The following is a 26,018-nucleotide window of genomic DNA, read 5'->3' as shown; positions in this document are numbered from 1 at the left end:
AGAAGAATCTCCAGGAAATAACAACAGCTAATGAACTGATCAAAAAGGATTTAAATAATATAACAGAAAGTGAATTTAGAATAATAGTCATAAAATTAATCGCTGGGCTTGAAAACAGTATACAGGACAGCAGAGAATCTCTTGCCACAAAGATCGAGGGACTAAGGAACAGTCACGAGGAGTTGAAAAACGCTTTAAACGAATTGCAAAACAAAATGGAATCCACGATGGCTCGGCTTGAAGAGGCAGAGGAGAGAATAGGTGAACTAGAAGATAAAGTTATGGAGAAAGAGGAAGCTGAAAGAAAGAGAGATAAAAAAATCCAGGAGTATGAGGGGAAAATTAGAGAACTAAGTGATACACTAAAAAAAAATACTATACGCATAATTGGTATCCCAGAGGAGGAAGAGAGAGGGAAGGGTGCTGAAGGGGTACTTGAACAAATTATAGCTGAGAACTTCCCTGAACTGGGGAAGGAAAAAGGCATTGAAATCCAAGAGGCACAGAGAACTCCCTTCAGACGTAACTTGAATCGATCTTCTGCACGACATATCATAGTGAAACTGGAAAAATACAAGGATAAAGAGAAAATTCTGAAAGCAGCAAGGGATAAACGTGCCCTCACATATAAAGGGAGACCTATAAGACTCGTGACTGATCTCTCCTTTGAAACTTGGCAGGCCAGAAAGGCTTGGCACGATATCTACAGTGTGCTAAACAGAAAAAATATGCAGCCGAGAATCCTTTATCCAGCAAGTCTGTCATTTAGAATAGAAGGAGAGATAAAGGTCTTCCCAAACAAACAAAAACTGAAGGAATTTGTCACCACGAAACCAGCCCTACAAGAGATCCTAAGGGGGATCCTGTGAGACAAAGTACCAGAGACATCACTACAAGCATAAAACATACAGACATCACAATGACTCTAAACCCATATCTTTCTATAATAACACTGAATGTAAATGGATTAAATGCGCCAACCAAAAGACATAGGGTATCAGAATGGATAAAAAAACAAGACCCATCTATTTGCTGTCTACAAGAGACTCATTTTAGATCTGAGGACACCTTTAGATTGAGAGTGAGGGGATGGAGAACTATTTATCATGCTCCTGGAAGCCAAAAGAAAGCTGGAGTAGCCATACTTATATCAGACAAACTAGACTTTAAATTAAAGGCTGTAACAAGAGATGAAGAAGGGCATTATATAATAATCACAGGGTCTATCCACCAGGAAGAGCTAACTATTATAAATGTCTATGCGCCAAATACCCGAGCCCCCAGATATATAAAACAATTACTCATAAACATAAGCAACCTTATTGATAAGAATGTGGTCATTGCAGGGGACTTTAACACCCCACTTACAGAAATGGATAGATCATCTAGACACACAGTCAATAAAGAAACAAGGGCCCTGAATGATACATTGGATCAGATGGACTTGACAGATATATTTAGAACTCTGCATCCCAAAGCAACAGAATATACTTTCTTCTCGAGTGCACATGGAACATTCTCCAAGATAGATCATATACTGGGTCACAAAACAGCCCTTCATAAGTTTACAAGAATTGAAATTATACCATGCACACTTTCAGACCACAATGCTATGAAGCTTGAAATCAACCACAGGAAAAAGTCTGGAAAACCTCCAAAAGCATGGAGGTTAAAGAACACCCTACTAACGAATGAGTGGGTCAACCAGGCAATCAGAGAAGAAATTAAAACATATATGGAAACAAACGAAAATGAAAATACAACAATCCAAACGCTTTGGGATGCAGCGAAGGCAGTCCTGAGAGGAAAATACATTGCAATCCAGGCCTATCTCAAGAAACAAGAAAAATCCCAAATACAAAATCTAACAGCACACCTAAAGGAAATAGAAGCAGAACAGCAAAGGCAGCCTAAACCCAGCAGAAGAAGAGAAATAATAAAGATCAGAGCAGAAATAAACAATATAGAATCTAAAAAAACTGTAGAGCAGATCAACGAAACCAAGAGTTGGTTTTTTGAAAAAATAAACAAAATTGACAAACCTCTAGCCAGGCTTCTCAAAAAGAAAAGGGAGATGACCCAAATAGATAAAATCATGAATGAAAATGGAATGATTACAACCAATCCCTCAGAGATACAAACAATTATCAGGGAATACTATGAAAAATTATATGCCAGCAAATTGGACAACCTGGAAGAAATGGACAAATTTCTAAACACCCACACTCTTCCAAAACTCAATCAGGAGGAAATAGAAAGCTTGAACAGACCCATAACCAGCGAAGAAATTGAATCGGTTATCAAAAATCTCCCAACAAATATGAGTCCAGGACCAGATGGCTTCCCAGGGGAGTTCTACCAGACATTTAAAGCAGAGATAACACCTATCCTTCTCAAGCTATTCCAAGAAATAGAAAGGGAAGGAAAACTTCCAGACTCATTCTATGAAGCCAGTATTACTTTGATTCCTAAACCAGACAGAGACCCAGTAAAAAAAGAGAACTACAGGCCAATATCCCTGATGAATATGGATGCAAAAATTCTCAATAAGATACTAGCAAATCGAATTCAACAGCATATAAAAAGAATTATTCACCATGATCAAGTGGGATTCATTCCTGGGATGCAGGGCTGGTTCAACATTCGCAAATCGATCAACGTGATACATCACATTAACAAAAAAAAAGAGAAGAACCATATGATCCTGTCAATCGATGCAGAAAAGGCCTTTGACAAAATCCAGCACCCTTTCTTAATAAAAACCCTTGAGAAAGTCGGGATAGAAGGAACATACTTAAAGATCATAAAGGCCATTTATGAAAAGCCCACAGCTAACATCATCCTCAACGGGGAAAAACTGAGAGCTTTTTCCCTGAGATCAGGAACACGACAGGGATGCCCACTGTCACCGCTGCTGTTTAATATAGTGCTGGAAGTTCTAGCATCAGCAATCAGACAACAAAAGGAAATCAAAGGCATCAAAATTGGCAAAGATGAAGTCAAGCTTTCGCTTTTTGCAGATGACATGATATTATACATGGAAAATCCGATAGACTCCACCAAAAGTCTGCTAGAACTGATACATGAATTCAGCAAAGTTGCAGGATACAAAATCAACGTGCAGAAATCAGTTGCATTCTTATACACTAACAATGAAGCAACAGAAAGACAAATGAAGAAACTGATCCCATTCACAATTGCACCAAGAAGCATAAAATACCTAGGAATAAATCTAACCAAAGATGTAAAAGATCTGTATGCTGAAAACTATAGAAAGCTTATGCAGGTAATTGAAGAAGATATAAAGAAATGGAAAGACATTCCCTGCTCATGGATTGGAAGAATAAATATTGTCAAAATGTCAATACTACCCAAAGCTATCTACACATTCAATGCAATCCCAATCAAAATTGCACCAGCATTCTTCTCGAAACTAGAACAAGCAATCCTAAAATTCATATGGAACCACAAAAGGCCCCGAATAGCCAAAGTAATTTTGAAGAAGAAGACCAAAGCAGGAGGCATCACAATCCCAGACTTTAGCCTCTACTACAAAGCTGTCATCATCAAGACAGCATGGTATTGGCATAAAAACAGACACATAGACCAATGGAATAGAATAGAAACCCCAGAACTAGACCCACAAACGTATGGCCAACTCATCTTTGACAAAGCAGGAAAGAACATCCAATGGAAAAAAGACAGTCTCTTTAACAAATGGTGCTGGGAGAACTGGACAGCAACATGCAGAAGGTTGAAACTAGACCACTTTCTCACACCATTCACAAAAATAAACTCAAAATGGATAAAGGACCTGAATGTGAGACAGGAAACCATCAAAACCTTAGAGGAGAAAGCAGGAAAAGACCTCTCTGACCTCAGCCGTAGCAATCTCTTACTCGGCACATCCCCAAAGGCAAGGGAATTAAAAGCAAAAGTGAATTACTGGGACCTTATGAAGATAAAAAGCTTCTGCACAGCAAAGGAAACAACCAACAAAACTAAAAGGCAACCAACGGAATGGGAAAAGATATTTGCAAATGACACATCGGACAAAGGGCTAGTATCCAAAATCTATAAAGAGCTCATCAAACTCCACACCAGAAAAACAAATAACCCAGTGAAGAAATGGGCAGAAAACATGAATAGACACTTCTCTAAAGAAGACATCCGGATGGCCAACAGGCACATGAAAAGATGTTCAACGTCGCTCCTTATCAGGGAAATACAAATCCAAACCACACTCAGATACCACCTCACGCCAGTCAGAGTGGCCAAAATGAAGAAATCAGGAGACTATAGATGCTGGAGAGGATGTGGAGAAACAGGAACCCTCTTGCACTGTTGGTGGGAATGCAAATTGGTGCAGCCGCTCTGGAAAGCAGTGTGGAGGTTCCTCAGAAAATTAAAAATAGACCTACCCTATGACCCAGCAATAGCACTGCTAGGAATTTATCCAAGGGATACAGGAGTACTGATGCATAGGGGCACCTGTACCCCAATGTTTATAGCGGCACTCTCAACAATAGCCAAATTATGGAAAGAGCCTAAATGTCCATCAACTGATGAATGGATAAAGAAATTGTGGTTTATATACACAATGGAATACTACGTGGCAATGAGAAAAAATGAAATATGGCCTTTTGTAGCAACATGGATGGAACTGGAGAGTGTGATGCTAAGTGAAATAAGCCATACAGAGAAAGACAGATACCATATGGTTTCACTCTTATGTGGATCCTGAGAAACATAACAGAAACCCATGGGGGAGGGGAAGGAAAAAAAAAAAAAAAAAAAAGAGGTTAGAGTGGGAGAGAGCCAAAGCATTAGAGACTGTTAAAAACTGAGAACAAACTGAGGGTTGATGGGGGGTGGGAGGGAGGGCAGGGTGGGTGATGGGTATTGAGGAGGGCACCTTTTGGGATGAGCACTGGGTGTTGTATGGAAACCAATTTGACAGTAAATTTCATATATTAAAAAATAAAAAAATAAAAAAAAAAAAAGAACTGAAATACATGAAGTACAGTGTTTGAGGTGAGGCAGACATTCCCATTTAGTTAACATATATACATGATTACGCCTGGTAAAGAAATCTCTCTTTTTTTTTTGGTGGTAGTACAGTTCTCACTTGATGTATGCTTCAAGCAATTTTGGAATTGTGAAATTGTTACAATGTTAAAAATTTGAAGAGTCACTCATTTGATAAGTTATTGTATCATGCCTTTCCTGACTTTCCCAGACAAATCTATCCTCTTTCTCCTGTGCTTTGTACATAACACCACTACTATAACATTTATAAGGCTGCACTATAATTCACTGGGTAAGTGTCTGTGTTGCCTATAGCATCTAGCCCAGTGCCTGGTACATAAGTGAGCAAGATTCTTATGAAAGAATGAATGAAGCAAACACAAAAACATATTTGGAAAATAAATGCAACTTGTTAACTTGAGTCCCTGTAATGGTTAATCACTCATTAAACTCAAGATCCATCAGTCTGCATTTCCTGTGACTAGGAAATAATAGCTTAGTAAGAGGCCCCAAACAAAGTATAGGCTTTGAAAAAAAAAAAAATAATAAATAAATAAATAAATAAATAAAAGCAATATTTTTGTTGTTGCTATCGTTGTTATGTCATGATGGCAACATCTTGTCTCTCTGAGGATATTTGTCTGCGTGTTTGTTTTTTGCATGGTCTCCTCCAAAATGCTTCATGTGTTTGTGCATTTGGTTATTCTTTTGTCTTGGAGGTTTTCCCAGATGTCTTGTAATCTCTTTACAATTTTTAAATGAACCTTTAGGAGTACAATTTATATACAATCAAGTTAACGTATTTTAGGTTCCCTCCCCACCCCCCCACCCCCCCACCCCCCCACCCCCCCCCCCCGCCCCCGGCCCATGTGGCTCAGTTGGTTAAATGTCTGACTTTGGCCCAGGTCATGATCTCACAGTTCGTGAGATCGAGCCCTGCATTTAATAAGTATTTAATTTAATAAGTAAAAAAATAAACCCATATAACCAGCATCCCAATCAATATATAGAATGTTAGCATTACTCCAGAAAGCTCTCTGTGTCCCTTTGCAGCCAATCCCCACATGTTTCTTTGACACATGTCAAGAAACCATTGTTCAGCTTTCTGTCACTAGATTCGGTTTTGCCCATTCTTTACATTTATATAAACCGAATCATATAGTATGCAGTTTTGTGTGTATGGCTTCTTCCACTTAGCCATAATGAGATTCATCCACATTTTTGCATGTATCAATAGCTCCTTTCTGCTCTATATGCCACAATTTGTTTACCAATTCACCTATTGATAAATGTGTGGGTTGTCACTGATTTAGCTTTATTAAGGTGTCTGCTGTGAAAATTTGAATACAAGTCTGTGTGGACCACAGCCTGGACCCGGGTGAGGCAAGACAAGAAGCCTAGGTCACAAAATTTAAGGAGGCACCCGCTCTTGTGTTCATGTAAGTGCCAACCCTGCGCCTGTACAATCCTAAAAGCGAGTGCCTCTTTAAATGTCCCATCTGCGGCACCTTGCTTGCCTCCCCCTAGTCAAGGCCCTGGTGTGGATAAACACTTTTATTCTCCCTGGGTCAATACCTAGGAGTGGAATTGCTGGATCGCAGGATATGTGTTTAACTTCATAAAAAACCATCAAAACAACTTTCCGAAGCAGTTGCATCACTGTCCACTCCCCCCAGCAGTGGATGAAACTGCCAGTTGCTTTACATCCTCAACAACAAGTGTATTTCCAGTCGTTTCTGTTTCATTGCCATAGACCAATTGCTTCCTGCAAATATGGCTCATCCCTGTGCTTCTTGCTGTTATCTTTATCTTCCTGGCTTCCCGGATCCAAACCAGATTCAGGAGAGCTTTTGTTGAGTCTTGCTGAACTGTTTCCACACCCATTGTTGCAAACAAAACAAATAGAGCCGAGCAGCTCTAAGTGAGCTCTTCCTCTTCAGGAAGAGCGTTTTCACTGTTGCATTCCTGAGATCTGTCCCCACGGGGTCCCTTTGCTTCTCTTTGAATTTCTTTTCCATTTTCCTTTATAGCTTCTGTCTGATCTCAGCGCTTTTGTTAGCCCTTACACATATTTCGGGATCTGTGGATTCTATCTTCTCCCTTTGCTGAAAATAGAGTTTTCAGAGTTTTTACGTTTTGCTTTTGCATAGTTTTCGAGGAGTAAAAGAGTCAAAGTGCTTTTTTATGTATACTTCCATATATTTTTAAAAATATTTTTTAAGTGTTTATTTATTTCCGAGAGAGAGAGTGAGAGAGAACACAAGCAGCGGAGGGGCAGAGAGAGGGAGACACAGAATTTGAAACGGGCTCCAGTCTCTGAACTGTCAGCACAGAGCCCGACACTGGGCTCAAACCCACAAACCGGGAGATCATGAATGACCTGAGCCAGAATTGGATGCTTAAGCAACTGAGCCACCCAGGTGCCCCTATTTATGCATCCATATTGAACAGTGAATCTTCATTTATACTTCTGAGTAAACTGGAAGCAGAGGTGGGGATTTGTATAGTTGGGAAAAGTTCTCTGGGAATGACAAGGAGATGTAATTGTGTTAATTTCTTTTCTTTTTAATTTTTAATTTTTCAATGTTTATTTTTGAGAGAGAGAGAGAGAGAGAGAGAGCAAGTGGGGGAGGGGCAGAGAGAGAGAGGGAGACACAGAATCCAAAGCAGCTCCAGGCTCTGAGCTGTCAGCACAGAACCCAACTCGGGGCTTGAACTCATGCGCCATGAGATCATGACCTGAGCTAAGTCAGACGCTTAACCAACTGAGCCACCCAGGCGCCCTATAACTGTGTTAATTTCTAATTATGACTGCATAATGATAAGCTTGATAGAATCCTAACAGTATCTGAAAATGATGCAAAGGTCTTTCTAATAAGAGTGTGGTGGCCAGATATAAGAAAGAATCCTTATTATAGTCAGTGCCTCCCAGGAGCCAATTGGGGAAGGCAAAGTCACCCTTGCATCAGTAATTCCAACAGGGAGCTCTTTGGTTCTCTTAAGATCGGGCTTTCTTGACCATGACATCAGAAGGAGCCATAGAATCAATGAAATTCAAGACCTGGAGGTAACCTGGGCTCAGAAGCATTCCAAGCACAGTTTCTGGCACTGATCAGTCAATAAATTGCTGGGTTCTTCCAGGGATGAGATGAACTCACTGGCCTTGCTATTTTGAATTGAGCACGAACCTGCATTCTTTTCTCTTTCCCTGGTGAAATGAACCAACTGGGGTAGATATTTTAAAAAATATGGTGGGGTGAGGGGCACCTGGGTGGCTTAGTCGGTTAAGCATCCGACTTCAGCTCAGGTCATGATCTCATGGTTTGTGAGTTCAATCCCCATGTCTGGCTGTGTGCTGACAGCTCAGAGCCTGGAGCCTGCTTCTGATTCTGTGTCTCCCTCTCTCTCTGGCCCTTCCCCACTTGTGCTCTGTCTCTTTCTGTCTCTCAAAAATAAATAAATGTAAAAATAAATAAATAAACAAATAAATAAATAAATAAAACATGGTGAGGTGCCTGGGTGGCTCAGTTGGTTAAGTGACTGACTCTTGCTTTTGCTCAGGTCATGATCTCCTGGTTTGTGAGATCAAGTCCCATGTCAACACAAAGGCTTCTTGGGATTCTTTCTCTCTCCCTCTCTCTCTGCCCCTCCCTAGCTTGTGCTTTCTCTCTCTCTCTCAAAATAAATAAATAAACATTAAAAATATATATATGGGTCATAGAACATACAAAGGCTTTAAATATATATATATATATATATATAAAGTAATATATGTTTATGAAATAATTGAGACAGTATATATAGATAGTTAAGAGTAAGGGTCTTAAGCAAAACAGTAAGTACTGTTATTCATGATTCTAGATTTTAACGCCACAAATCTGTATATGTCTCTCTGTATAAATATTTCTATAAGCGCATAGTATAGCGTATGGAGAACAATACTCACATGCTGGCAACTGTAAGTCTTTGGAGGAAAAGCGTGAATTTGGGAGCAGGGAAATTTTCACTGTTTATATATCTATATATTGTCTAACATTTCTAATAATAACAATATATTAATATATAATTTCTACTATCTTAACAGTTTTATGGAGGTATAATTTACATAACAATAAACTGCACATATTTTTAAAAATTTATTTTTAAACTGCATGTATTGAATGTGTATAATTTGATAACTTAAAATCCATATTCACTTATGAAACCATCAGCACAATCAAGGTAGTGAAAATACTTGTCACCTTGAAAGTTTTCTTATGCCCCTTTATAATCTCTCCAGTCCTGACCTTCCCACCCACTCCAGGCAACCACTGACAGGTTTTCTGTCACTGGAGACTATTTAACATTTTCTAGAACATTAGGTAAATGGAATATTTTTTCTGACTTCTTTTACTCAGAATTATTTTAATATTTATCCATTTTGTAGCTCTATCAAGAGTTTATTCTTTTGTGTGTGTGTGTGTGTGTGTGTGTGTGTGTGTGTGTGTGTGTGAATGGTTACATAATTTCAAATTAATTAATTAATTTGTTAGTTACATAATTTTTAAAGGAAAAATTCAGGGAGAAGGAGGAAAGAGAAGGCTAAGTAACACATACACCTCAAACATACTGAGATGTTGCCATCCATTTAAGAATATTACTTAAAATTTTAAATATGTTAAAAAGTTAACGTTGCCTTACCTCACAGTCCCATTTCCAGGAGCAACCACAAATGAGTTTGTGTAAGCTTCGAAAAATAGGACAAGAGGATTTTTAAAAAGATGTATTTTTTTAAATTATAAAAGCAACATACGCTCCCCGAAACGTGTTAAGGAAAGCACACCATGTGCAGAAATGAGCTCACGGCTCAGGGGACAGAGCTCTGGGGACTCGCCAGCCACGCTCCGAGCTCAAAGCCCCGCCCCGTTCTGCGGGGCCCCCGGCCCTGCCTGCCGTGTCAGCAACAGGTCGCCAGGTGGTGCTGCGGAGCCGGGCTCCGGAGCTTCCCCGGTGGAGGGGAGCTGCCACGCGCTGGAACACGTGACCCGGGTCTCCGGCTGGGGAGCCGGGATCACGTGACGGGGCCCGGAAGCGGCTGCCCGGGCAGCAAAGGTGGGAGGGGGGGGATGGCTGGGGCTCCGAGCTGAGGCGGGGACGGGTGGGCTGAGCTGAAGCGGGAGCCAGAGCCGGAACCGAGCCTGAGCCGGAGCCCGAGCGGTGCGTCCGCGCGCTGATGGGCCGGGGCTGACGGCGAGTCACCGCCTCCTGCAGGACCCACCTCGCCTTCCTCTGGGGCTCAGCGGATGCTCCGGGTCAGGCACCGATCGGCTTGGGGTGCAGGTCCGAATCTCCTCGGCTCCCCCGCCTCAGCCGCGGTAAGATGCGGGCACCCCTCCCAGGATGAGGCCAACTGGAGAATCCCTTTTCCCTCGCGCTCTATCCCTTGACCTCCCCCTGCCGTTTGACAGGTGGGGAAACTGAGGTGCCCGGATGAGAAAGGTCACCCTACCTACCAGCCAGGACTTCTTCCACGCTTCCCAAGGGGGTCCTGTCGCCTGGGACAAGTGACCGGCCCTGTGGGAGCCCTGCCGGGGACTTGCTAATAGTGGGTCTTTGGGTCATAGAATACCAGAACTGGGATCCTGGGAAATCACTTGGTGCAACCCCATTCTAGGACAGTTGGAGAAATGGAGGATCTGGAAGGGGTCGGGGCTTGCCTAAGGTCACCCAGTGAGTTAGTGGCATACCTGCGCCCCAACCTCCAGCGGCTGTTCGCCTTTCCCCACACTGCCTCCTGCGGAAAACTTGACATGTGGAAAGGCACCCTCTTCCTGTCCTCTTCTCTTCTAGCTCTGCCTTTTTACCTCTACGGTCTCCATCTCCCGGATTGGCTTGGCTCTGGGTGTGGTTCCCTGTTTCAGTGTTCACGGTTTTTCTGCAGACTCATCATTCTGGAGGCTTTGCTTCTAACCGTCCTGCAATTTTGTGTAAATCATACTGAGATATGAAATAAGAATTGCAGAAGGTGGCTCGCAGCTGGGGCTGTGGAACGCCCTGGCCATTAACTCGAAGAATGCGAAGGCCTTGGCTTTATGTTTTCTGTAGCTTGTGTCATTTGGGGAATACTGGTTATTTGCATGCAGTCGTTTGAGGCTTGCTAAAATAACATAGCGGCATGGTGTAACGGAAAGAGCCGAGATTGGGGAATTGAGAGACTGTGTTCTAGCTCTGACACTTGCTTTGCAACCTTGGGTGACTCCCATCCTGGAGTGGGTGTAGGTTTCCCAGCCTGTACCGTGATGAAGTTGAATCCCTAAGGACCTCGTCTGCTCTGACATTCGGTGCATCAGGGTCTGTTTGTTTTCTATTCAGAGAGGGTTTTCCCCTGTGTGTAGTACTACCACTGTGCAACAAAGATTAATCCAGTTGTCCAGGAAGCGGTTCCCTACTTCAGTTATTTCTGGGTTGCCATGAAATCCTCCTCTTTCTTCTTATCTCTGTATTATGTCCAAGATAAATGCTGACCGCTGAAAGTCATTTTGACGGTCTTTAATCACTTTAACGTGATCAAGCCCCTCTTTGACTCTTTGTCGAGGGTCTAGTCTATAGTCGTTCACGTGTGCACTTAGAGTATGTTTTCTTTAAAGATTTTTTTGTTGTCAAGAAGTAAAGGGGACACAAAAGACTGGATCTCTTGCTCTGAGTTTGAGACTGTGGGGTGGAGGCTGTATGAAGAAGAGGCTGCTGCGATGATGGTATTAAGTCTCTTTTCCTTTGTTTGCTGATGGTGCCATTTATAATCACCTGCCGTTGAGTCCTTATTTTCCCTTTAAACCGTGTAGCCGTTCATTCGGCGTCACCTCTGTGGCAGCGTGACGGGCTCGGAGCTGTCTTTGTCTATTCTAAAGGCAGATTCCATTTCTTCTGCGGTATTCCAGAGGTTATAACTAGGACCAGTGGATGCAAGTGCCGAAAGGGAAGTGGTTTTTGGGTGAGCAGAAGAACTTTCTAAGAATAAGTGCTCTTTCATGTGGCAACGCAGAGCATGGAGCTCCCTGTCACTGGAGATAATTGTCCCTTGGCAATTACTTTTGGGAATGTCATGGATTAGATTATTGTATTGGGTAGAGCTTTGGGCTAGATAGAGTGTTAGGTTTTCTTCCAACTCAGGGGTTCTGTGAAATTCTAGGACTGGACTTGTTAGCATGGAGAATGTGAAGTAGGGTGGGTAGGATAGATGGCCAGTTTTGTGAACGTGTTACTTTCCCCTTTGTCTCATCTCCTGTTAAGTACCCCTCCTGGTTTTTTAATTTTTATTATTATTATTTTTTTATTATTCCTCCTCCTCCCTCCCCAGGGAGTGTCTCAATTCTTTAAATGCTTGATATCTCTTCCAAGGTCGGATTCTGAAGAGTCATTGTGCTGTTAATGATACATTTCTTTCTACCATGACCTGAAAGCAAGGTCCTAGAACTGGGCTGAGTAAATGGACTTTGGTTTCTACTTTTGCTGGCCTGGCTCTGATAACCCCTTCCAGAAGTGTGTGACTGGCTGACGACCGCTAACACCTAGGATAGCTTTTCTCTTTGTCCTGTAGAGGAAACTCTCACTGAGTCTTTTTGCCTCGTCCGGGGCCGTGGAGGAATCCTGAGGCTCCTTCCTTAAGCCAGGCCTTACTGGGTCTAAGTACACAAAGCTAGCTGTTTTATGGGTGTGGGGTCCAGTGGATGGGACATTCTAAATGTACCAGAATAGAAACTACATGATATTGCACTTGGTGCCACCTCTTATCTCCCAAACATTTCTCTCGGAAGCCTTAACACCCAGGGCCAGTTCTCAATGACCCTCTCCAGTAGAAAATACTCCACTGTGCCTCCCTATTCCGTGAAGTCAGAAATCTATCTGGGTTACTGGGATGCTCATGGCACATAGATCACCATTTCCCAAATGGGGACTCATTCCAAGAGTGATGGAATGGAAAAGAACTGCAGAACCATAGGTGTGCATAGTGACCTTTCTGACTTCTTGTTCTTGAACTTCTCTGCGGTGATAATCACATCTAACTCTGAACTTGTTGTGTCTTTTATTATGCAGAATTCCCCATGCACACCTAATCCTGGCCCCAGTTTTGTTCCAGGGAAGATGGCAGGGAGGAGAGAGAATTTATGGTGTGATAGAAACACTGACTAAGAATCTGGAATGTTATATTCTAATCCCAAGTCTTTAACTAGCTGGGGCCTTGGTTTTCTCACCTTTGAATGAGAAGCTGGGGCTTTATCTTCTATAAGTCACGCCTGGTTCTGACGTTTAGTGGTTTTTATGACTGTGGGTAAAAAGTGAGCGTGTTTGCGTCTTTAGCCCCTCCTGGGCAGAGACCGCTGAGGTCAGCTGCCCTCTCACCAGGCTCATTTAGGCAGGAGTCAAATTATGGAATGCACTTCTGTGGTAGGTTAGATGGAGTTTTATCTGATGCCCTTTAAAAACAGCAGATCACGTGGAAGTTAGAGATTTTCACTTTCCTCCTTGTAGATCACAGATAGCAACACAATCTGTGTCCTTGTTCATGACTTTGGAATCCCAGCAACAGAGAAAAGAAAACGCATCTAGAGAATTCGCTGTTTCTCTGGGTTCCAAAGTCTAACCCAATGTAATCGTTTAGGAATAATGGGTGGCAATTTTAGTCTGCAAATATCACCGATCCATGAACTCTGGTAGGAGGTGAGGCCTGGAGTACACCTATCATAATAACATCATATGTATTTTTCTAGTGCTTAGTATGAATCCATCTGTAATCAGGATCATCTAGGAAGCTGGTTAAAAATAAACTGTTCATGTTGAATCAGACTGGGGTCAGAAATCTGTTTGGTTTTTTTAAGCAGTTTTATTGAGATATAATTCAAATGGCATGGGATATACTTCAGCCATTTAAAGTGTACAATTCACTGGCTTTTAGTGTATTCACAGAGATGTGCATAAAATCCATTTTAGAACATTTTCATCACTCCAAAAGAAACTCTGTCCCTTAGGTGTCACTGCTAATTCCTCTTAACTCCCTACCCTAAACCGTAGGCAACTAATAATCTATTTTCTGTTCTAGACTTTCTTATGAACAAAATCATATACTTTATGGTGCTCTGTGACTGACTTTTTTCAACTAGAATGTTTTCAGGGTTCACCCATGTTGTCACATGTATTTGTCAGTACTTAATTTATTTTTGTATTTGGTATTATGTCAGTATTTAATTTCTTTTTATTGCTAAGTAGTATTGTACGGATACAGCACATTTCATTTATCCATTCATCAGGTTTATTTTCACATTTGGCTATTAGGAATAATACTGGGATCACCATTTGTGTACGAGTTTTTCTGTGGACATACATTTTCATTTCAGGATATACCTAGGAGTAGAATTGCTGGGTCATTTAGCCTTTTGAGGAACCGTGAGACTTTTGTCCAAAGTAGCTACACCATCTCACATTCCCACCAACTGTGTTCGAGGATTCCAGTTTCTCCACAGCTTCACCAGTATTTATTATTATCTGTCTTTGATTTTAGCCATCTTGGTGGGTGTGAAGTAGTATCTCATTGTGGCTTTTGATTTGCATTTACCTGGTGGCTAGTGATATTGAGTATCTTTTCAGGTGGTATTGGCCATTTCCACCTCTTTGGCAAAATAGTTATTCAGATGCTTTGCCTATTTTTTAATTGTATTGTCTTTTTATTATTGAGTTGTAACAGTGTTTGTATTTTCTGGATTTAAGTCTCTGATCAGAAATATGATTTGCAGAAGTTTTCTCCCACCGTGTGGCTTGTTTTTCACTTTCTTGATGGCGTCCTTTGAGGCACAAATGTTTTTTAATTTTGATAATGTCTCATTTACCAATTATTTTTTGCTTGTGATTTTGCTGTCATATGTAGAAACCACGACCTCATCTGAGGTCATGAAGATTTACACTTATGTTTTCTTCTAAGAGTTTTATAGTATTCACTCCTGTGTTTAGGTCTTTGATCCATTTTGAGTTAATTTGTACGTATGGTGTGACGTAGAGTTCCAGTGTGGCTATCCAGTAGTCCCAGCACGATTTGTTGAAAAGATGATTCTTTCTCCATTGACTTATCTTGGCACCCTGTCAAAAATCAATTGACCATAGATGTGGGGGTCCCTTTCTGGACTCTCAGTTCTGTTCCATTGATCTGTATGTCTATCCTTATGCCAGTACCATATTGTCTTGATTACTGTAGCTTTGTACTGAGTTTTGAAATTGGGAAGTCCTCCAACTTTGTTCTTCTTTTTCAAAATTGTTTTGGCTAATCTGAGCCTTTTGGATTTCCATATGAATTTTAGAATCAGCTTGTCGATTTCTGCAAAAAGGCAACTAGGATTTTGATAGGGACTTCACTGAATCTGCAGATCAGTTTAGGAAATATTGCCGTATTAACAACATTGAATCTTCTAAACCGTAAACATTGGGATGTTTTTTCAATTTTTTAGGCCTTTAACTTCTTTTAACAATATTTTATAGTTCTCATGTACAACCCTTATACCTACTTGGTTTAAATTCATTCCTAAGAATTTTATTCTTTTTGATGCTATTGTAAATGGAACTGTTTTCTCAACTTAGTTTTCAGATTGTTCCTTGCAATTGCATGGAAATACAACTAGTTTTTGTATATTGACCTTGTATCCTGCAAATTTGCTGAACTTATTAATTGTCCTAGTTTTTAGTGGATAATTTTTATGTGTTTACAAGGCACCCATAAAGGTATTGTTCAGTTTTTGATAATGAAGCTAAATAAATAACACTTTAGTACTGTCTCTCCGTCCCTTCATTCCTTTTTTTCCCTCCCCTACCTTCCCATAGGCCCCAGACAAGAGCTATAAATATGTATAGGTGGACTCTCCTTCCTTTGTTGGAATTGGCCCTGTTTATTGTACTGAATTTGGAATAGAAACCAACCAGTAAACTCTTATTTGGTTATTTTGAGAACATTTTCATATTTTCAAAAGTGACTTACTATGAGGCCGATAGGTGGATGAAAGATGCTCAGTTTTTATTTTCCTGGAAATCAGAGAAATGTAAAATAAAACAAGTACAAGGGACCACCCATCCATTTAAAAGAACAAAAATGATAAAAGCCAACATTGGCGGAGTTATGAAGAGACAGTCACATTCCTGGTGACACTGTAGGTTAGTTCAATCATTTGTGTGGCAAGGACCATAAAAATGAGTGTATTCACCTAGTTTTACTCCCAAAGCGTATCTCCAAAATTAAAAAAACACTATGTGTATGAATTCCTATTAGATGTGATGTAAGAGATTTAAAAAAGAAAGAAAGCATAAGCTTCATATCCAACAGTTGGGAGCTAGCGAAGCAAATTATTATATCAGTATAATGATGGACTGTTATATTGCAACTACACATCATTAGTGTGTGTACTTTACGGATTTAGGGAATAGTAGATATGAAGTAAGTGGGGGAAAACCTTCAAATAATGAGAATATTGCTAACTAAAAAATAGTTTATGTAAGGAAAAAAAAGTAAAATTTATTAAGATTATACAGATAGTTGATATTTCACTGCAATTTTGGTTGAATGTATATTTAAAGAAAAAAATTTTTTCCCACCGCACGTGTAGACATTTCTTAGTTTGTAGTGTTCACCCTTTTGGGTCTAAGTATCTAATGAAGATTTTGAGTTTGTGTTGATGGGCCACACATAATGTATAAACTCTCTTCTTTGTCCTCAAGAGCCTGAAATAAAGGACAAGCTTGTCTTGAATTCTCACATATTTTGCCCCTCATTTAAACAGTTAACAGGTGCTATTAAAATCTCCCACAGGGCAGAAATCTCAATTGCACAATAGACTTGGAAACCAGGTTTAATCAAAGGGAGCCCAGAGGCAGGGTGGCCTTGGAGGCTAGCACTCAGTGTGGACAGCTAGAGAGCAAGAGGAGGCTGCCTTGATGGCCAGAAAGAGCGATAGGAGGAACTCCGAGGAGTGATTGCCCGCACCCTCTAGAGCGCTTGGACCCCTCCTTCACCGCTCTGAGAAAGGTCTTCTGCTTGGACTTTCCCAGGGGTGGGGAACACATTGTCTCCCAGAGCAGTCTGTTCCATTGGACAACTCCTTCTGATAAAGGCTCTTCCTTATGTCTAGCCACAGGCCTGCCTCCCTCTACTTCCCACCTCCTGACCCTCTTTCTGACTCATCTTTGAGGTCCCACAGGACAAGTGTTACCCATAGGACAGCTTTTGGAAGCAGTTTTTATACCTCCCAAGTTGCTAGTTCTCCAGGTTGAACTTTCTCATTGCTTCTAGTCGTTCCTCATTTAGGTGTTTTCCACTCCCTCCTCCTGTTGGTGGTGAGCCCTCACTATACCACAGTTTAGCATTGTTTATAGTGTACTGCCTGGAACAGAATATCGTGCGTGGCAAAAACAGTGCTGTCGACTACCGGGGGTTCTCTCTCATCCTAGAGCAACCTAGAATTAGCTTATTTGGCATCTGTCTGTTGAGCTGATCATCAGCTAAAACCCGTAAATAGTGTTAATTTTTTCTTTTCAGCATGCATGCAGTGGCCAAGCCACATCTCCCACGTCCTGTGGTTGTTTCTCAGACTTCAGATCTATAGATTTCAGCTTCTTTTTTTGAGCAGTTTCTTGCCGATATTGTGCTGTGGGTAACTTCAGTTTTTATATACAACATAAAGACACCTCTTTGCAGTATTTGAAATAAATTGAGCATCTGTGCCAAGTAATCAATAGAGTAGTTTCCTGGTTGTTGGGGAGGAGTAGGGGGATTTGTCAGTCCCCGTATTCTGTCCCTTCTCCCTCAGTAATATGCATGAGTCACCTGGATGGCTCTATTCCTCAGACACTTGGTATGTTGGAAAAGAAATTCTCTTCTGTTTGCATAAATAATTAGTTGATTTTTGGAATACTGGAGCTAGAGAGAAGCTGACAGATCTTTCAATTCACTGCCCTCTACCCCTTTCTGCACATTTGGGATAAAAGAATTGTTCCAAGTTAGTAAGGAAACTGGCGAGAGAGGCAGGCTTAGAACCCAGGCCTTCTGCCATACGTAGAACCTGACCTATTAGCTCTTGCCTAAATAGCAGCTTTCAACTGTCATGTTAAGATATTTTATAGATTTTCTCCCCCTGATCCTCTTATGAGTTTAATTGCCCCAGAACTAGAAGACTTCTTTGAATCCCTCCGGCATGTGAGTCAATGATGCCCTCTTAGGTATTTAACAAAGTCGCCCTAGTGGTGAAGCTGGGCAGGATCCTCTGGGAGACTTCCACAGCCCTTACTGGCTTTCTGCCAGGCGCTTTCCTTGTGGGATTATGTGGGTCCTCTCTCCATTACACTCGGGAGAAAATGAGATCACCCTGGATCGCTTAGGTGCCAGAGTAGGGCCAGTTTCCGAAGAGTCCCCTGGGACTTGACCTGTGGGAACACTCAGCACAGAGCTGTCCTCTGGCAGCTAGTGTTGGGGGCTGGCAAGATGGTATTGTGATGCCTGTCATTCCTGTCTCCTTACCAGGTATCTGAGACAGCACATCAGGCTCCGGGGCTTAGGCTGGGGAAGAGCCCGGTCACAGGGAGGCAGGTATGCCAGTCTGCCAGTGTCAGAAGGATTTTTATTTGTAATCTTTAATGTACATGTACCTTCCTTTCCTCACTCGATTGGAGATTCTTGGAGGGCAGGAAGTTGGCTTCCTTTCATTGTAATATTCCCTCATTGCCAGTGGCAGTGCATTCAGTAGATGTTTCCAGGTTCGGGCAGGGCAGCACAATATACGTTTCCTGCTTTGCTGCTACCTGGCTGTAGCAGACAGGTTCCTTCATCGTTCTGGGATTGATTCTGCATCTGTCAAATGCACAGTTTGTGGAGCGACCTCTGAGGGCTCTTTTAGTGTAGCGCCTAGTATTCTGGAGGCTTCTGGAACTGCCCAAATGTATCCTTCTGGTGTAGCTCAGAGGAGTCGTTGTTCTTTCTCTTTTCTGTAGTAGCATTACTGAGAAAATCCACCCTGGGGACGATACCCTTGCCATCTTTCCCCAACACACAACAGAAAGGGTTTTTTCTTTCACTATCTTTAAAACGTTGGCAAATCCGTAGCAATAAAAACAAGGGGAGTTGTGGAGGGGAGGTCTTGAGATGAGGGCCAATGGAGAGCCCTCTCATGCTCCTGCTCTTCCTCTGAGCTGCTTGCATTTCAGGCTGGTTGCAAGAAAAGGGGATGGGGGTCGCCGGTGACCTCCAAAAAGTACAGGCCGGGCCAGAGGGCATGGTGGAGAGGGAGAGGAAGTCAGCTGTGGCTCTGGAACCTGGTGGGGAATCTGAGCAGACTTGGATGATTTGGAGGGGGTTCCTTGAATGCAACAGAGTCCTTTTTCTAATGCACGCAGAAGAAAAATAAGATGCAGTGAGGGATATTCAGGTTCCCATCCTCTGAGAGCTTGCTCCTGGGGAAGATGGGCAGAGATACGATATAACTGTTGTTCAAGGTTCAAAGAAATTAGCTCAAAGGAGGGGATAGTTACTCCCAACCTAAGGAACGGGGAAGGCTTCCTGGAAGCACCTGTCTGCATCTTACCCACCCATCCCGGGCAGTGCCTCACCTTTGCTCTGTCCAGGTATGCGGTGGCAAATTTAGAAATTTATGAGTGGGGCACTAACTGGAAAGGTTGGGAGACAGAAGCTGAGTGAGCTCAGCCCGCCCATGTGTACTTTGCACTTTTTCCATTTCCCTTGGTATCAGGCACTGTCACTGTACTTAATTCATAGTGCAGCTGTCACTGAGCTATTGTGACCATGGCTGCTCCTGCCCCAGAGCCCACCACAGGCTTGGAGCTAAAGGCCCCAGCCTCTGGAGGTCTTAGCGCTGACCCTGTCCCTCCAGCTACCATGTCCACGCAGAGACTTCGGAACGAGGATTACAATGACTACAGCTCCACGGACGTGAGCCCAGAGGAGAGCCCATCCGAAGGCCTAAACAACTTCTCTTCCCCTGGCTCTTACCAGCGGTTTGGGGAAAGCAACAGCACAACGTAAGTTTCTTTACCCTCCTGGGTGGGATTCATGTTTCTACATTCTGTATTCATAATGTAGTCTCCCTTAGAGGTATTTTTGCTCCCCCATTTTTATCAGTTCCCCACTTTACAGATGGAAGGAAGATATAAAGAGACTGGGTGAGTAACAGTGCTGAGATTTGAGTTCCTTGCCAGCCACCTTCCCATCTGTTTTATATTCTTTGCTCCTTTCAGCTGCGTTGGTCCCCGAATGCTGGTGCTGAATGTAAGAGAAACTTCTAGAGAGAACGTTCTCTTAATTCAGAAGCATGGGTCATCTGTCTTAGAACCTCAAATACCTCTAGGCTCAATTGGAAGCTTCCTTTGCAGAGTCTTTCCCAGACTTCTGTCCCCATCATGAAACAGCCAGTTCATTTGGTTGAAGAAGTGGTAAGAGGGAGGAAGGAATAATTTCTCCTGCATTTAAAAAATTCAAGAGGTTGAGAAAAGGAGGTCTGCTTTGCATTGCCTAGGGAGGGCTTGAGTTTTATTTCTGGAAACTGAATCCCAAGGCTCATCTGAGTGCCCTCTCTGGGCCTCAGTTTCTCCAAATGTAAGAGAAAGTTGAGGACCCCACTGTGAAGGTATGCTGACTGTCTGGTGCTTACCCACTTGAATTAGAAGGTTCAGAAGAGGGTTTTCTACCCCACTGAGTTTTCATACTCAGTCCTGAACCTCAAGTATGCCCCTGATGTTTTCTCCATCTTTTTTGACCCCTTCTGTTTATTCCTCAAGCTTAGCAGTTACCCTTTCTGTGTTCCTTTGTGGGTTGGGTGTGACTTAACTGAGGGATCCTTTATGTGCTAGTCTTGTCCCATGTGACTGCCCAAGGAGGCTCTTGAAGCTTCTCTTGGAGGTCATTACTGGTGAAGCTCCCTTTGGCTGCAGGCTCTCCTGGGGCAGGGCATTTTCTCTTGGGATAGAACCAGAAGATATGGTCTGTCCACATTACCACTAGGTGATTTCTGGTCCCAAAGATTCAGTCTCTATAGCTTATGTCTCATGTGGCATGCTTTTGTAGATTCCCCCATTTCCTTGCAGTGCTAGCTGATGGGAAAGATTGTGCAGAGAACAACTGGCGGCAGTGAGGACCATCTTTCCCCTCTTTTCCCTAACCTATCCTCCCAGCTGGCTTCCCCCCAGGCAGAAGGAGCTCCAAATGCAGCCATTGACATGTGATAGCTTCCCTTCAGAAGTCATACGCGTTGTGCAATTGTTTTTCCAAGCTTCTCTCTCTATAGTTTCTCTTCCAGTTTTTGCTCTTGTTATCAGGCATCAGCTTGTCTGTGTAATGCTTGTCATATGGGGTCTAGATTTTCATTTTTAAAGGGACCTCCCTGAAGTTCAAAACCAACCACTAACAACTTCAGGATGGTAGCTCACAAGTTTTGTATGTATTGAAAGTTATGTGTGCCCGTTAGCTATTCTGAGTATCTCTTTTTTCACATTGCGTTATAACTAGTATCAACCCAAAACTATTTCTCCTTGCTTGTTCGAAATTGAGAAAATCAGGAGATACCTTCCTGGGGCTTGTACTGGGATGTTTTCCTGGGTATGCTTTGTTGTGAGGGCCTATCCTGGCCTGATACTGTGCTATAGGGTAGGTGACCAGGAATGCCCATCTGCAAGTGATGTCCAGTATCACAAGTGGTAGAGGGAAAAGTACTCCCTTGGGACTGGGAGGGTTGGTTGAGTAACCAGCTGGTTACTCAGGTTGGATCCACCTGAGCATTTAGGTGTAGAAAGCATGCCAGGTGTCATTAAGATATAAGCTGATTCAGGAGACCTCGTTAGCTCAGGTAGCTCTCTCACATATCAGGGTGTTAGAGACAAGCTCTTGAGCTGGAGTCCTTGTCTACTGTGCCTTGCCCCACCCTGTTATCTGCTTTGTCCAGGAGCAAAGAACATGGAACAAAGTACAAGGAACAAAATGCAAGGAATAAAGTACATGCTTGCATATACCTGGCTCTCCTAAGGGTTAAGGGCTCAAGAAAAATCCCTAATCAGGGGTGCAGATCGGAACCCCAGACACTTCCATAATGGTGTGTTTAGTGAGATTATTTCCTAATACTTGGTGTTGCCAAGCCGTCGACTGTTTTGACAACAGCCTCATCTTACTCTGTTGGGCATTTTTCTTCTTGTTGCCCTGTTGAGTTACATTATACCAGCTGTTGGTTGAGTTTGGGTCCTTTTCCCCCAGGCTGGCAGGCTGAGAAACCAGTTGACTGCTCTAGGTTATCTAGAACAGCTGTTTGCAAAGTGTGACTCTTTGGGGTTCCCAAGACCATTTCAAGAAGTCTGTGAGACTGAAACTATTTTCATAATAATGCTAACACGTTATTTGCCTTTTCACTGTGTTGACATTTACACTGATGGTTCAGCAGCAGTAGCGGGTAAGATTGCTGGTGCGTTAGCATAAATCAAGGCAATACTACCAACTTATGTCAGTCATCGTATTTTTCTCTGCCACACATGTACAAAGAATGTACAATTTCACGTAAGCAGGTCCTTGATGAAGCAGTCAAATTACTCATTTTATTACTTAATCCTTCAGTGCAGGTTTAATAATCTGCGTGACAAAATGGGAAGTACACGTGAAATACCTCTGTTGCATACCAAAGTATGACACCTGTCTCAAGGACAAGACCTTGAGTGATTGAGTTACTGAACTCAGCTACCTCTGAACTAGCTGCTTGGGGTTTTGTTTTTTTTTTTTTTTGGGTTTTTTTTTTTTTTTTGTAGAACACTATTTTTGCTAGGAAGAACTAACAAGCTGTAGGTTATTCAGGCCTGAGGACTTGGCAAACATTTTCTTGAAAATGAAAATAATGAGACCATAACCTCATGAAAAACAATGGTATTTGTGGTCCACAATAAAATTTAAGTTTTCAAGGAAACTAGAAAAAAAACCTGGTATCCAACACTGACCTTGACAGCTTCCCTCTACTTAAAGACTAGTAGGGTGCCTGGGTGGCTCAGTTGGTTGAGCATCTGACTCTTGATTTCGGCTCAGTTGATGATCCCAGGGTTGTATAATTGATCCCCATGTGAGGCTCCATGCTGAGTATGGAGCCTGCTTAAGATTCTCTCTCCCCCTTTACACCTCTCCCCAACTTGTGCTCGCTCTCTCCCTTAAAAAAAAAGAAAACTTCAGTGATATTAATAAATGTGAGTTTTTCTGATATTGTGTAGTGAAATGTGCCAGTGCTTGGAAGATCTGCATAACTCAGGGAACCAGTATCTTCCAAATGGCCAGCCTGATATTAGAAAATTGCGCGTGGGTGAAAGATTCATGCAAAGGGCAAGATCACCAGTAGATTTTGATCTGATAGGATATTGAAAAGGCCAGACTCCATGTTGTAACTAACTTCTAAGAAACAACTACATGTCAAGTATCAAAGGAAAACTACCATAATCGTCTAAAGAGATTACTAAAATACATTCCAACTGCATGTCTTTGTGAGGACAGATTTTCTTCATGTACTTCAACCAAAACAACATATCACAACAGATTTAATGCAGAAGTAGATAGTGAAGCTATCAAACAAGACATTAAAGAAGTTTGCAAAAAAAAAAAAAATGTAAATTAGTACCAGTCTTTGTTTTGGAAAATAGAATTACTTTTCATTAAAAAAAAAAATCTGTTATTTATAGCGACGCCTGGGTGCCTTAGTTGGTTAAGTTGCCTTCAGCTCAGGTCATGATCTCATGGTCATGGGATGGAGCCTCCAGTTGGGCTCCATGCTAAGCGTAGAACCTGCTTGATTCTCTCCCTCCCTCTACCTCTGCCCTTCTGCTTGCACACACTCTCTCTCTCCCTCAAATAAAAAAAGAAAAGAAAAAAGAAATTTAAAAATCTGTTACTTATATTAACATATAATTTTATTTTTAAATTAACTTAATTTTAAGTAAATTAATTTAAAATAGAATTTACTTATTTTATTAACATGTTATTTTAGTTAATTAATTAATACATATTTTTTAATTTCCCAATTTTAATTTGTAATATATATCAGCAGACATAATCCATATAATCAAAAGCTATTTGGTATCCTTAATACTTTATAAGTATGTATAGGGTTTCTGAGACCAAAAAGTATAAGAACTACTGATCTGGAACATAAACCAAACTACAGAGATTTGCAAGGTTTCCTCCCTGTACTCCCCATAGTTAAGACTTTGCAGTCCATGGAGTTGATTTTGTGATACTCATGGTTTTGGGTAATCTCAGCTTGGGGCCACTGATTCAAGAGAGTAATGTTGGCCAGTTGCCTAGAATCTTGGTGTTTTGGAGCTAAAGAGACCTTGGAAAGGATGCTGTCCTATCCAGTCCCCTCACTCTACAGCTGAGACTAAGGTCCAGACAAGGGAAGGGAATTGTGTAGAGTTACTGGCAGAACCAGGGCTAATAGGGACCCGGTCTCCCACAAAACCCAGCTCAGAGGCATTTTGGGGAGGCCTCTGGTAGGCAGGTGGGTTTGCTACAATGCTTACCTTTGCCTTGAGTGGATTAAACATTTGCTAAGGTAGACATTTGCTTCACTTATCATCCTGCTTATAATCTTCTGGTCCCTGGCTGCTGATAATGAAGCAGTCACCCCTGTACTCGTGTGGTCCTTAGGCTGTTTCCTCAGGATAGTCCGGGAGAGTGCTCAGCCTCTTCTCATTTAGATTCAAAGACATTTTCTTGATCTTTCCTGAAAAGCTTGGGGACAGTAGGCAGGTCGAGAGGTCTTCTTCCTAGAGGTAGAAGGAGAAAGGTTACCAAAAGTAAAATTCCATTCCAGAGAGTAGAAATAGGTCATATTTATTATGGTCTTTACAAGTGAACATATGTTATTTGCTTTTGGTTTCTTCTGAATTGCTGATTTGAAGAAATATATGGAAACATCATTTAGGAGGGATTTGGGGTATTTGTGTGGAAGAATTTCCAGATGGTGCCAGAGGCCAAATCCTGAGTGAGTCTATGTATTGGGGGCAAAGCAATGGCTATGTTTGACCTGTTTTGTATCCTTCTGGAGGTAGCGGGATAGAAAATACGGCAGATGAGGACATTCCTCTGCTGTCAGTCCTTGAGGAAACACACTCCTCTGTGCTGATGCCCCGTGTCTCTCTCTAGCTTTGTATTTTCAGGCCTTTCTTCCCCAGGGGCACCCTTGCAAGCTCTGCCTGTCCTCCCAGACTCAGCTCAGATCTCCACTCTGGGACCCTCACCTGCCTCCCCCTCCCTGAACACTGTTCCCGGGCACATCTTAAGAAGGTGTCTCTCTACCTGGGTGGTTATTAATGTATCTGCCTTATTTTTTCATTGAAACATTATTAATTTCTAGAGACCGAGGTCCAGGCCTGTATCTGATTCCTACTTCTTTCTACCACAGTATGAGCACAATGTTTTACACAGAACAGATGGTATTTGCTGGGTGAAAAAATGAATGAGGGTGCAGGATAGGCTTTACACTTGATCTTAGCCAAAAGGCCGAGAAGCGATCAGGATAGGCTTTATAATCACAGTGTGAGATGGACAGTCTATAATAGGTGAGGGGGAAATCTGTCCTCAAGGCAGAATGATGAACTAGGTGACGTTTGAAGAGGGCTTCTCCAATCCGACTTTTAATTTTATTATTTATTTATTTATTTATTTATTTATTTATTTATTTATTTTTGAAAATGCAAATTCTTTTATTTTATTTTAATTTTTTTTATAATTTACATCCCAATTAGTTAGCATAGAGTGCAACAATGATTGCAGGAGTGGATTCCTTAGTGCCCCTTAACCCATTTAGCCCATCCCCCCTCCCACAGCCCCTCCAGTACCCCTCAGTTTGTTCTCCATATTTGTGAGTCTCTTATGTTTTGTCCCCCTCCCTGTTTTTATATTATTTTTGTTTCCCTTCCCTTATGTTCATCTGTTTTGTCTCTTAAAGTCCTCA

At 41.9% G+C, this 26,018-nt stretch overlaps 1 protein-coding gene across 4 annotated transcripts in view; it reads left to right on the top strand.

The window, feature by feature from the left end:
• SLC36A1 (solute carrier family 36 member 1) overlaps window positions 1-26,018 on the top strand; it is a 62,675-nt gene that overhangs the window by 6,826 nt on the left and 29,831 nt on the right. The window contains exons 1-2 of one of the 4 annotated variants that reach the window (XM_042993936.1): window positions 10,099-10,119; window positions 19,920-20,067. In XM_042993936.1, coding sequence (XP_042849870.1) covers window positions 19,925-20,067 — 143 coding nt within the window. In that variant the 5' untranslated portion in view covers window positions 10,099-10,119; window positions 19,920-19,924. Of the gene's footprint in view, window positions 1-10,098; window positions 10,120-10,181; window positions 10,383-18,357; window positions 18,623-19,919; window positions 20,068-26,018 lie in introns of those variants that run through there. The other 3 variants (XM_007093421.3, XM_042993925.1, XM_042993931.1) reach the window with 3 other exon arrangements.

Source organism: Panthera tigris, chromosome A1, assembly GCF_018350195.1.
Source record: "Panthera tigris isolate Pti1 chromosome A1, P.tigris_Pti1_mat1.1, whole genome shotgun sequence".
NCBI lineage: Eukaryota > Metazoa > Chordata > Mammalia > Carnivora > Felidae > Panthera > Panthera tigris.
Note: the sequence above shows the minus strand (reverse complement) of the source record. Positions and strands in the feature narration are given on the sequence as shown.